Source organism: Symphodus melops (genome assembly GCF_947650265.1).
Source record: "Symphodus melops genome assembly, chromosome: 16".
In the NCBI taxonomy this organism is placed as follows: domain Eukaryota; kingdom Metazoa; phylum Chordata; class Actinopteri; order Labriformes; family Labridae; genus Symphodus; species Symphodus melops.
Window position 1 is genome coordinate 739,919 of NC_136706.1, and position 13,248 is coordinate 753,166.

A 13,248-nucleotide genomic window follows, 5' to 3' on the forward strand; every position below is an offset into this window, starting at 1 on the left:
TAGTGAACATCCTACTAGAAACAACATTATCTGTGACACAGAACATAGATTTGGCAAATCAACAATATACAAAATATACATCCATGATGCTTTGTAAACAAACATTGAATGTGCTTTGAGGATATAAATGTCAGTCTCACCGGAAAGAAAAGACACATTTCAATTTTTCAAATAAAATTCAGCATTTCTTTTAAATCTGAAGAAGGGAATTTTTATAATCATATTCAGTTCTTACTTCACTTCTCCTCTCTCTCCTTTTGAACTGAATAATGGCAAACATTAAGGTGCATTTCTTCTCTTAGAATAACATGAGCGGTACATTTTATTTTTCATATCTAATGCAGATTTTTTATTTTTTTTTAATCTCTGCAATCAGTCTCTTCTGTTTCACGTTCGTCCTCGGATACAGAAGGACGCAGTTCATCATTTGTGTTGTGTAAATGGAGTTTCTTCTTTAAACATTTGGAGATTATTGTTTTTGTACAACAGAGCAAATATGGCACTACATACTTAAAATGTCCTACGCTACTTTCCTGCTGTCCTTCAGGGTCGGAAACTTTAACAAAAAGGCATCTACAATATAGAAAGACGTGTTTGAGTGTGCGAGTAAACTGCAGAAAGTGAATGCGGATATATGAGCCTATATGTGAAGTACCAAGTATTTGCACATTAACATTTAATGTTGTGAACTATGCAATGCAAATCATGGAGATTCATTGTGTGAGATCTTTACTCGCGTGAAGCTTTTAAGCTAGCTGCTGCTCGTTATAAAGAGGTCAAAACACAACACAGAGAGACAAAGAGACCTGACATCAAAATCCTTAGAGACCCTGTGTACTCCCACGTAAAATCCTTCCTCTTCATGAGTCTCGTTGAATCACTCTGAGTGGCTACAGACGTAACTGGAGATGATCAGAGATCCACTGCTATAATCAAGCTCTTATTGTTCACCATATTCACTCAGCAGCCATTTTTCTCCGACATCACGCTCAGGGTGGGATGCTCAAATTCCCCGTTACGTTTTTCCATGTGGAGATTTTCATAAACACAGGTAATCATTAAAATCAGTAATTTGATATAGAACTGCTGTTGGGATTTATTTAAAGTAAACAAACATATTTATGACATTTAGGCTAGCGTAAGAGCTCCATTTAGCTAATGTTAGCATTATGCCACTTACTACCTCTTATAACTGTTAGCTGGTTTGCCTGAAAGTGGCTAAATGCTTAAAATACTTACTGAAAAAGAATAAAGTCATGGTTATGTTACCATGAAAAGGGTTAAATGCAAACATCAACTGTTGACTGATGATAGCTTAACGTTGTTGTCCCAGTTTAGCTTATTTGTTATCTAGCGCTAAAGTTAGTTCTTGTCTTACTGTAGCTTAGCTGTAACTGAGGGCATTAACATTAGCTGTTGTCGTAGCTTAGCTGTAACTGAGGGCGGTAACGTTAGCTGTTGTCATAGCTTAGCCTTAACTGAGGGCGGTAGCATTAGCTGTTGTCATAGCTTAGCTTTAACTGAGGGCGGTAACGTTAGCTGTTGTCATAGCTTAGCTTTAACTGAGGGCGGTAACGTTAGCTGTTGTCATAGCTTAGCTTTAACTGAGGGCGGTAGCGTTAGCTGTTGTCATAGCTTAGCTTTAACTGAGGGCGGTAACGTTAGCTGTTGTCATAGCTTAGCTGTAGCTGAGGGTATTAATGTTAGTTGTTGTCCTAATATAGTTTAGCTCAAACTGAGGGCGGTAACATTAGTTGTTGTCTTAATGTAGCTTAGCTTTCTGGTTGAATGCTAACATTAACCTGATTAAAGCTAAAGAGCTAACTGTTTCCAAAATATCTTTGAAAAGTCGCTTTAGAAGTTCCCAGATGATTATCTTTTTTTGTTGCTTATGAATTATAAAGTTGTGAAATCATAATAAAGTATCAGAGATCTTTAATTTGTATAATTTAAAACCCGTGAGTGTGACGTCAGAGGAAAATATCGCCAAAAGCTGCGTTTTCACTGAAAGAAAATTTCCCAGGGAAGAAGAACTTTACAAGGTACTCTGTGTGTTTCCTTTCCATGAAGGTTCCAGTTTTACCCCCAAATAAAGGTCCTGCTGGAGGTCTATGACTCCCTGATGGGACAGGAACTTTCACACATTAGCTACTACATTTTTTGACAAGTCAAAAACAAACAACCATGAGTCTTGAGGAACCTTTAAATTCACTGAAGAGTACTACTGAGTGTTTTGGTGGAAACGCAGCTAAAAAAAAAACAATCTTTCCTTTTTTTTTTTTTTTTTTAAACAATCGTATGACGACTCTCAAACTCGCAGCGAGCCGCGGCACACACACACACACACACACACACACACATTAAAGACATTCTCAGCAAAAGCTCAAAGCCCTCACAGTTTTTTTTTTTAATTTTATGCTACATGTTTAGAAACCGCACTCAACCCCACCTCGCGCCATATTTACTTAAATATCGCTCTGTTTTTCTTCAAGTTAATTTTGGAACATGTGAAAGGTCACGAAGAAGAAGAAGAAGAAGAAGAAGAAGAAGAAGAGGATGCCTTTGACGAGACACATCACGGTAGCTTACTTTAGACCAGAAGCAGAACATTTGACTCTAACACGCTGCAAAATCTATACATATGATACAAAGGACAATCGTGTGAGCCCCGTGTCTCCCAGTTTTACAGTGTTGTCATATTTACACCCCTATTGCATAAAAATCAAAAAAATATATGTACACACGTCAGAGGAATGTGAATTAACACCGATAACGCCTTGCTAAGAACAGCAAGTTTTTCAATTCCCAGGAATCTAAGGCCCCCTTCACTAATTTTTAATGTCTAGAATAAGAAGATGATTCTGTCGTTTCTACGTTTTTTAAGTGAAAGAAAGCGCAGGACATCGTGAGTTCCCTCCCGACGCACCAAACACACTTAAAAAAAAAAAAAAAACCTGGCAAATTTTAAGGAACGGAAACAATCCTGCTGAATCGTGCGGTCTACTGCATTTAAAGACATCAGGTCCTCCGAGTCGACGAGTATAAGAGTGCAATTCAAAGAATCATTTATGGCACTGACCCTACAGTACATCACAACCTTGGTTTCTTTAAGGCTTCGTCCCTGCCTGCCGCCCTCCCGACGCTCTGATTGCACAAAGCACTCTGCGAGAAACAAACCACACAAATGTTCACTTTCACAAAGTAAAAAAAAACAACAAAACATGATCAGCAATGATTGCCTACATTCAGACCTAAAACACACACACACACACACACACACACACACACACACACACACACACACACACACCCTCTCGCCATTTCTCTCAATCAGCGAGTAACAGCTTGTCCGGTCCTAGAACACAAAAAACAGAAGGCATGATGATGTTTGCACAAAACTGATCTCACTTGGTAGCACATCTTCATTTTTTGTTGCCGGCGCTCCTCGGGGACTCTTTCTGCTGCTTCCCCCGGCTCCAGTCTTTGTCTGGACTGTCTCTCTGCGCGGGGGCCGCCGCCGCCGCTCGGGACGTGTCTCGTTTCGTGTTCTTCTGCACGGACGCGATCTCTTGGACGCTTTCTTTCTTCTTCCTCTCGGGCGGCGGCGGCTCCTTCTTACTGCAGGCCGCCTGTTTGTCAGGGGCCGTGTTGGTTCTGGTCTCGGGGCCCTTGCTGTCCTTGCTCACCTTGTTGAAAGTCTCCGGGGTCGCACAGGTGACGATCCGGCCTGCGGCGGGGACGACACTTTCTTTTTTGGCAGCAGGTTTTGGCAGCACGGGAGGAGGAGCAGGATCAGAGGAGGACGGCTGATCTGAACACAGCTGAGGCGTGACCAGAGGGGAAGCAACTGGTTTGAATTTTGCTTCTTGGTGGTTTTTCACGGCTGGAGTTAGTTTTTTGGGGGAGGGGTCTTTCTGTTTGCCGTCAGGAATCTGTTTGACGGCCGGCGCCGGAGCGACAGACGTCTTCAGATTCGCCGGAGAGGGGACGGTTTTAGGAGATAAAGTTTTTGGCTTCGAGTCGATATTTTCTTTGAGGGTTTGAGCTGAAGGGGCTACGGAGCTTTTCGGCTGGGATTCTTTCAGAGAAGGCGTCAGCAGCGGCGGCGGCGGCGGCGGCTCCTCCCGCTTCACGTTGACTTCGCTGGACGACGGCGGCGCTTCCTTCCGCTGAACGTTTGGATTCGAGGGCGCAGATTCCTTCGACGGATCCCTTTGCTTTGAATTCACACTTTGGCCTTTGGGCGCCGCGACGACCAGCTTCACCTCCTTCTCCGTCTTCACAGCAGTGTTCGCTGCGGGTTGCGTGTCGGGCCTCGGCTTACTTTTGGGACTGAAAGCAGCGACCGCAGTGACGACACGGTCGTCTTTCTTAGAGGTGCAAAAGTCGGGATCGCTCGATTTGTTTTGTGCTTTTTCAGCCGGACAGTTTTTCGATAGCTGCTCTGAATCTTTTACATTCTTCGTCTTTGGTTGATCTTCTTTTTTCTCTATTGCACTGACGGACACACTTTGATCCTTCTTGTTGACGCCTGACGTCCCTCCTGCAGCATTATTAAAGATGGACGCCTCCTTTTTCTGCTCCACTCTCGGGGTGACCTGAACTTTTGCAGAACTTTTGCTGCAGCCCGTTTCTTCTCTCACAGGCGACCCGTCAGCGTGCACGCCGTCCCTGCTGACGGGACGTTCAAGGCCGTCCTCACTTTTCACTTTGGAGCCGCACGCCTTCCCTCCCTGCACGGGAGCAGACGCCGACGTTGTGATAGAAGAGCGTGCTTCTGTATTCGCCGAGCAGATGTTGAGCGGCTGCTGTTTTGAGAGCGCGCTCTTCGGAGCGCCTTCGGGGACGTTGTGTGCAGACGCCGCAGACGCAGAGGTCATGCTGGCGCTCTGTGCGGGAGCTGTTTTGCTCCCGCGTCGACCCGTTTCCAACGCGGCATGCACGCTCTGCTTCAGCGGCGCGGGTAACGGCTCGACGCCTCCAGCTGCAGACGGGCTCTTTGCAGGTTTTACGTTTCCTGCCTTCAAGCCGTCTGGACTCCCCGATGGAGCGTCTGAGACTTCCTGCTGCTCCGCCTCGTCCTCCTGATCCTCGTTGCTCACCTCGCGTATGGACGGCGTGTTTCCGCAGGAGAAGTGCGAGCTGTGTCGAGGCGCTCTGTGCTCGTGAGCCAGCGACGACGCCGCCTTCACGCCGCTCCTGCTCTCCTGTTTGGCAGCGAACGACGAGCTCTCCACTTTGCCGCTCGGAGCCTTTAATGAGTCATTCAGTCTGTCTGCTGTTTTCTCACCGCCCGGGATGATTTTCACGTCTGTGGGTGGGTTATGTGACAGATCTTTGGAGGCGACGATGCTCTGCAGAGAAGAAACGGCCTCCGATATGGGGGAACAAGCGAGAGGGCTCTTGGGTTTTTCTGACCCTTTCAGATGGGGGATGGTGATCTGCCTCTCCGCCGGCGTCTGGAGCCAGATTTGAGGACTCAGAGAGACCGTTTCACTCGTGTTCTCCGCCATCTTCGACAAGCACGTCTCTGTTTTAGACACTCTGGGTCCCGAGAGGAGGCCGATGTCCAGCGTGCCCTCCAGAGGTCTCAGCGAGGACACGTGGCGTCCTTCCAGTTTGTACTCAGACGAGGTCTTTCGAAGCGGCGACTCTGCGGACGAGATGAGCTGCAGCTTCTCCACGGCGCTCTCTCCTCTGCCGGCGAACAGCTTCTGGGTCAGACCTTCGGGGCTGGAGTGAACGCTCCCGAGTCCCGCCTTCATGTGCTCGTGAGACAGCGCCGAGTCCAGCTGGAGGCTTTTGGAGCGCGTGGAGCCGAAGTGGTGGCTCTCGTGGATGCTGGAGGCGCAGCGGCACATGCAGTCGTCTCGCTCTTCGAAGGAGAGCCTCTTCCTGGTGAACTCCATGGTGGGAGCTTTGAAGTCGATCCTGTCTGGCTTCATGCTATCTTTACCCGCTCTGGCGTGCTGCCAGTCTGGGTGGGCGGAGCAGAGAGGCGACCTGAGTCCTGCTTCGCTTTCACCGCGATCACATGACTCACAGATTCCCTCAGAGACCCGCGTGGAGAGTTTTTTATACAGCACGTCTTTGAGCGTGCTGCTAGCCGCTTTAGCCTCCAGAGAGCCGGAGTCTGAGCTGCTTTTGTTCAGCCCCCTGCCCAGAAAACCTTCCTCCCTCTCCTCGCCACACGCCGCCGACGACTCGGCTTCCCGCGTGGCGTCTTGTTTCTGAAGAGACTCCCTCCTCTCTGACCAATCCTGCCTCTTCACAACAACTTTGGACTTCAGTTTCTCCTTATCGAGCTCCTCCACCGACTCCTGCCGGCCCACCTTGCGAGTGATGGGCCTCTTCAAGCAGCCCTGCTCCACGGGTCGGACGCGGTTGCTCGCCGGCGGCTCGCAGGCGGATTCGTCCACACTCTGCAGGATGGTGTAATCCCTCTGCTCCTCATCCTGCGCCTCCTCCTGGGTCACCTCCAGGCTGTGTTTTCTGGGACACAGGTGCTTCTTGTCTCCGCTGTAGGACGGGGAAAGCTTCTCCTCCGACTGGACTCGTTTCAGGAGGGGCGAGCGAGGCGGCTCGGCGCTTTTTGGGCGCACGATGTGTCGCACGATGGTGGGAGGGGAATGTATCTTGGCCGGGAAGGCTTGCGTGGTCTTGGAAATAGAAACAGAGTGTCCACTCAGTAAGGGGGAGGGCGAGCGCTGAGGAGACGTGGGCTGGGGGGTCGGAGAAGGTGTGCGAGCCAGAGGAGAAAGAGGGATGCTTCCGGCGGACTTGCGGCGCCCCTGACGGAGCCTCTGACCCGGCAGCTTGGGGCCGAGGCCGTGGAGTGTGGAGGGACGGATGTGTCCTGAGCCCGCGGGGGAGTTTGGAGCGCTGGAGCTGGGGGAGCTGCTCTGGGAGGAGTTACCACCTGGAGGAAAGAAGACAAATCAAAATGAGCATTGTGGATATAAAGACGAGGAACAAAATCCGTGTTGAGCGTTGAATCAGCTGAAGTCGCCACCTGACTGGGTGAAGTCTGGAGCGGGGCGGAAGGCGGCGGTGGGGGAACGAGGGGACAGACTGTGTGTGGGGGAGCCGGGGAGACTCTCACCAGAGGACAGCGAGTGGTTCAGCGAGGAGAAACTTCGGCTGGTGTGCAGGAGCGGAGACGGCTGCATCGCAAAACGCCTGAAGAGGGAGCGTCGCCTGGAAGAGAGAGGGAGAGAGAGAGAGAGAGAGAGGGAGAGGGAGAGGGAGAGAGAGAGAGAGAGGGAGAGAGAGAGAGAGAGGGAGAGAGAGAGAGAGAGAGGGAGAGAGAGAGAGAGGGAGAGAGAGAGAGAGAGAGAGAGAGGGAGAGATTTTTTTTTTGATTTTTGCAAAGCACTTTATTTACACAATTTCAATTGTTTACAATTTCATAAAGTGCAAATGCAGTAAAATTCCAGTTTGTTTTTTTAAAAGACAGGTCAGGTCATAAAAACTTGTGCAAACACTAATTCATTATTGACAACTGAACAAACAACATCATTAAAACACCATCGTTGTTTAAAAGCGTCCAAGTCTCCAATGTGTTTATAAAATCTAAACTCGAGCCAGAGTCTGGCCCGGATGTTGGTCAGCCACACCGCCTTGGCCTCCTGTCCGTCTCTGTTTTCGACCCGGTTTCTCCTGCTCAGGTAGATCGCCATCTTTGCTTCTCCTGAGAGGTAGTTTAGGAGCTGCCACTTGTGTTTCTGTTCTTTTTTGTAAACAGCTCCCATGATAAAAACCCTCTCAGTAAAAACTACATTAAAGAAACTAAAAACCAATGTTAAAAGAGTGAAGAAGCTGGAGAGCCTCTGACACTCAGTAAAAACATGGAAAACAGTTTCTCTCAGGTTACAGAACGGACAGGAGTTTAAAACAGCAGGATTAAGAACAGCGATGAAAGCATTGGAGGCGACAGCACCATGTAAAATCCTCCACTGGAGGTCAGCAGTCCGTTTTTTGAGGGGAGGTTTGTATAAAATCCTCCACTGGGGGCCCGCTCCGCTGGTCCCCAGTCTGTTGGACCACACAGTGGGGGGGCGGTTGCACAGTCCGACCTTGTGGATAGCTTTCACACAGTTTGTGTACAATGTTTTTTTATCAGCTTTATGCAGCGTTAGTTTTTCATTGTGTGTGTTAGCTAGCAGGGGGCCGGTCAGGTCCCCCAGGGCTGGGCTCAGGGAGATGTCAGGGAAGGGGTCTGCAGGATCTGGTCTGGCCTTTCCTTGGCCATAGTCTGCCAGTTGTCTCCTCTCTTTTCCAGAGAGTCTCTGGCGCCACAGCTCCAGAAGCCTCTCTGCCACCCGGACGGATGTTAGACCCAGCACAGAGCCCAGACCCCGGGCGTCACCCAGCGCCGGCCCCACTGCGTCCACTAGCTGCTGCAGGGTCAGGGTCTTTGTTCTTAGCAGGGACATCGTCAGGCCGGGGGTCACGCTGCTGCCGATGTCCAGCCTGGCCCTGTGGATCAATGGTTCTCTCAACAACCAGTGCAGAGAGTCAGCCTTTGGGCACCTTTTACAGTCAAAAAGGGCCCAAGACTTAAAAACACCCTGATAAAACGGAGGCAGCCCACTTAGTTTTAAAAGTTTAGAATCAATAAAAAACAGAGCAGCATCCAGCCCCAGGAAATCTGCACGTCTGAGGATGCAGCTGGCCACATCTCTCCACACCAGATCAGCCGGCCCTGTGAGGTACTTTTGTAAAAACTGGAGTCTAAAAGTGGCTGTCCGGCTGGCCAGGTGGACGAGGCCCTGTCCCCCCTCCTCCTTGGTTAAAAACAGCACCCCCTGTGGCACCCAGTGTAGACCATCCCAGAAGAAATCCACCATTTTCTTCTGGATCTGGGCGAGCAGGCCTGACGGGGGGTCTACACAGGTTAAACGGTGCCACAGTTGGGATGCTACAAGGTTGTTTAAAACCAAAACTCGACCTTTAAAAGACATCTGAGGGAGCAGCCATCTCCACTTGGAGAGTTTCCCCTCTAGCTTCTCTGTGACGCCCTCCCAGTTCTTCTTCATAATTTCTTCTGTTCCAAGGAACACCCCTAGGTACTTAAACCCACCCCTCTTCCAGACTAACCCCTGAGGAAGAACTGGGAGGCCTCCACGCCACTCACCGACAGCGAGGGCTTCACTCTTTAACCAATTCACCCTCGCTGCCGATGCCTTGCTAAAATTTTTAACTGTGCTAATTAAAAGGTCTGCATCCCTCTGGCCATCAATAAAAACCACGATGTCGTCCGCGTACGCACTTAAAACCACGTTTGTGTTAAAAGCAGGTAAAAGCAAGCCGTGCAGGCTGCAGCGGAGCTTGTGGAGGAGGGGTTCCAGGGAGAGCGTGTAGAGCATGCCGGACAGAGCACAGCCCTGCCTGACGCCTCGACACACTCTAAAAGGAGCACACAGACCACCGTTAAACTTCAGCACACTCTCAACATCCCTGTACAGCACCTTGATCTGGGCTATGAAGCCAGCGCTGAACCCAAACCTCTCCAGAACCTTCCAGAGGAAACTGTGTTCAACGCGGTCAAAAGCCTTTTCCTGGTCTAGAGAAATCAGACCAGTGTTACAGCCCAATGAGCCGGAGACGTCCAAAACATCCCGAATGAGGTGGACATTGTCCACCATGGACCTGCCGGGCACACAGTAGGTCTGGTCCCGGTGGATGACCTGCTCCATAGCCCTCCCCAGCCTGGAGGCCAGGACCTTGGACAGGAGCTTGTAATCCACACACAATAAAGACACAGGGCGCCAGTTTTTTATGTCCTGTAGGTTACCCTTCTTAGGGAGCAAAGTTATTACAGCTCTCCTACAGGACATGGGCATTGAGCCAGAGGCCAGACTTTCGTTAAAGACCTCCAGTAGGTCTTTTTCTAAGATTTCCCAGAAGGCTTTGTAAAATTCGACTGACAGGCCGTCTATGCCGGGAGCACGCCGCGCCTGCATGCCCTGCAGTGCAGTCTTTAGTTCCTGCATTTCGATCGGCCTGCTGAGCTGTTCGTTTGTCTCTTCAGAGACCTGAGGTAGTCCTGAACAGAACTCGTCTATCAGTGCTTCCTCTTCCTCGTACTCGCTTGAGTATAGACTGGAATAAAAACCGACAGCTCGCCTCCTGATCTGGCTTGGCTCAGTCAGATTTTGCCCTGTGTCTGTTAAAAGTGAGTGGATCACTCGCCCCTGCCCGGTCCTCTTCTCCAGGCCGAAGAAGTAGCTAGAGGGAGCATCCATCTCCGCGATGGCCTGGAACCGGGACCTGACCAGTGCACCCTGTACTTTACCGTCCAACAGGTCTGCTAAAGCTAGCTTTTTGACTTTGAGGATTTCAATATATCCTCGATTTGCTGTGGACTCGCTCAGTCTTTCTAGTTCCACTATATCAGTCTCCAGGTCCTTCATAGATCTGGTGATGTCTCTGGTGACATTGAGGGTGTGCTGCTGACATAGGAGTTTAATCTCTGTCTTACCATGGTCCCACCACTGCCTAAGACAACTAAACTCTCCCTTCCTCTGTCTAAAAACATCCCAGAAATAAATAAGAACCTCTTTAAAATGTTTATCAAACGTTAAGACTGAATTAAAATGCCAATAAGCGCTTTTATGTAAAATGTTCTGAATAAAAACATGACATAAAAGCAAAGCATGGTCAGTAAAAGCAGCAGGGACAATACTGCACATCTTAACAATATTAAAATGATGCTTAAAACAATAAATACGGTCGAGCCTAGCTGAGGAGATCCTACTCTCTCTGAGGTGGGACCATGTGTACTGACGGCAGTCTGCATGCATCCTTCTCCACACATCCACCAGGCCGTGAGAGCAGACCAGCTGCCTCAGCACGTGTTGGGACACTGGATGCGGCTCTGCATGGTTGCGATCTAAAGACGCATTTTCAGTACAGTTAAAATCCCCCCCCAAGAATAAAAAATCCTCCGGGGCACAGCCATTTAAAACATCATTAACTGTTTGTAAAAACAGCTTCCTCTCTGCACCGATTGTTGGAGCGTACACATTGATAAAAACCGCAGTAAAAAGGTCGAACCGTGCCTTCATTAAAAGCAACCTCCCCTCGATAAAATGCTCGACCTCCAGTGAGGCCGGAGTAAAAGACTTGGAGAGGAGGAAGCCAACTCCTCCACTAAGAGAAGTGTTGTGACTTAAAATGACTTCCCCCTCCCACTCTCTCCTCCAGTCGGCCTCGTTGCGATCATCACTGTGAGTCTCTTGTAAATAAAAAACATCGATGTGTTTCAACCTGGCTGTTTCATAAATGGCGGCTCTCTTTTTGGGCTCTCTGGCTCCGTTTACATTTAAACTACCTACTTTAAAATTATCCATAAGAAAGAGATTTAAAAATAAAATAAAAACCAATAAATTAATTAAAAAACACATTGGAGAGCTTGGCTTTGACTTTTATCCCTTTCTTCCAGTTGCTTGTTGGCTCTATGCACAAGTTTTACTAATCTATAGACCTCCTTTTCGTCAAAAAACAGGCTCCTCCTTCTTGTTCATGTGGTGCGAGACTGACATTGAGAACATATTCAAGTCTGGGAAATAATCCTCAATGTTTATTTTTTTATTAAATGTTCTGATTAAAAATGTTCTGATTTTTTCCGGAGTGTATAGTCTCTTCTTTTGGCTATTTGTGACTTTAGGAGGAGGGATGTCACTGCTGTCAGAGACACACTCACTCTCACTGTCCTCCTCCTTCCTACTGCTTTTTTTTACAAACTTTAGTTTTCTTGTACTTCTCCGCTTAGGAGCAGGTTTCTTTATATGAGGCTCTTCCTCCTCCTCCTCATCCTCCATCTCAGCCTCTTCTACCTGCTCTCCCCAAGTACGACTAGTACTCCCCCCCACCTGCCTCCTCTACCTGTATGTCCCCTTCTGCCTGTGTGTCCCCCCCTGCTTGTGTGCCCCCCTCTGCCTGTGTGCCCCCCTCTACCTGTGTGCCCCCCCCTACCTGTGTGCCCCCCTCTACCTGTGTGCCCCCCTCTACCTGCGTGCCCCCCCTCTACCTGTGACTCACTAACACCCTGTGCTTCACTTTCATTTTTTTCTGTAGTTTTTTCATCCTTTTTTTCACCCCTCCACCACATCACCTGAAACGTGTGTCTCTCCTCTCTGCTCACTTTCACTCACACTGTGCACATCATTCATACTCACCCCCCCCCCCCCTGCTCCAGGTCGGACACATCATTCATACTCACCCCCCCCTGCTCCAGGTCGGGCACAGCAGCGGAGAGAGGCAGCGCGGAGCGCGCCTCCTCTATCGGCCGCTCGGACGCCACAGCCCGGGTCACAGCAGATGAAATGTCCGCTGCGGCCGCGGGCCGTGGGGCGGCGGCCCCCCGCCGCTCCGCTGCCACCGGCGGAGCAGCGGAAGATCCCGCCACAGGGCCGGGGGTCACCTCCCGGCCAGGCGGAGCCGGATCCCCGGCTTTCGGACAGGCACTCACGGTGTGTCCCTCCTCACCACAACCGAAGCACCTCATTGCCGACGAAGAGGCAAAAATCACGTAGTCATAATCATCTACTTTAACACGGAAGCGGAGGTTGAGCTCCGCATCCCGGTATTAAGTATCATAAACAGTTGTCTGCGGTGAGACACTACGTGCTTCAGCAGCGGAGACTTACATCCAGACAGGATCTTTTTAATGGGGGACACCACCTTCCCATGTCTGGAAAGCTCTCTGCTCAGAAACTCGTCGGTTATGAACGGAGGGACGTTTGACAGGATGACCCTGGTGGACGGCTGTGTCAGCGGGGTCACCTGAACAAACATTTCCCTCACCGTGATGCCTGTCTCCACCACGCGGTTCACCTTCTCCACCTGATCCAGGAAGATGACCACGGCACTGTTCATCCGAGCCGCCGACTTCACGCTGCCGTGTCCGACCTTCTCCCCCACAGCCAGCCCGATCTCCTCCACACTGCACGGGAAGCTGGCGTTGATCTTAATGCCATGCTTCCTCGTGAGGTGGCCAAAGGTGACTCCATTTACCATGGCGTCTGGAGACGCCGACCGGCGAGACACCGGCAGGAGATAACACACACACACACACACTAACCAATAAACTTAACGTGAACCCTTTAACCAATAAATCACATTAAATTAAATCAAATTAAGAAAGAAAGAAAACTCAAAAATCTCAAACGCTCAGCGTCTCACTCACACCGCTCACTCCCAGCATGCACCGAGAGAGAGAGAGAGGGAGAGAGAGGGAGAGAG

At 49.7% G+C, this 13,248-nt stretch overlaps 1 protein-coding gene across 1 annotated transcript in view; it reads right to left on the reverse strand.

The window, feature by feature from the left end:
* Positions 1-3,106: 3,106 nt before the first annotated feature.
* Positions 3,107-13,248, reverse strand: part of mast4 (microtubule associated serine/threonine kinase family member 4) — a 40,913-nt gene continuing 30,771 nt past the window's right edge. The window contains exons 27-28 of the mRNA XM_079365077.1: positions 7,013-7,197; positions 3,107-6,919 (exon numbers count right to left, since the gene is read on the reverse strand). Coding sequence (XP_079221203.1) covers positions 3,423-6,919; positions 7,013-7,197 — 3,682 coding nt within the window. The 3' untranslated portion in view covers positions 3,107-3,422. The remainder of the gene's footprint in view (positions 6,920-7,012; positions 7,198-13,248) is intronic.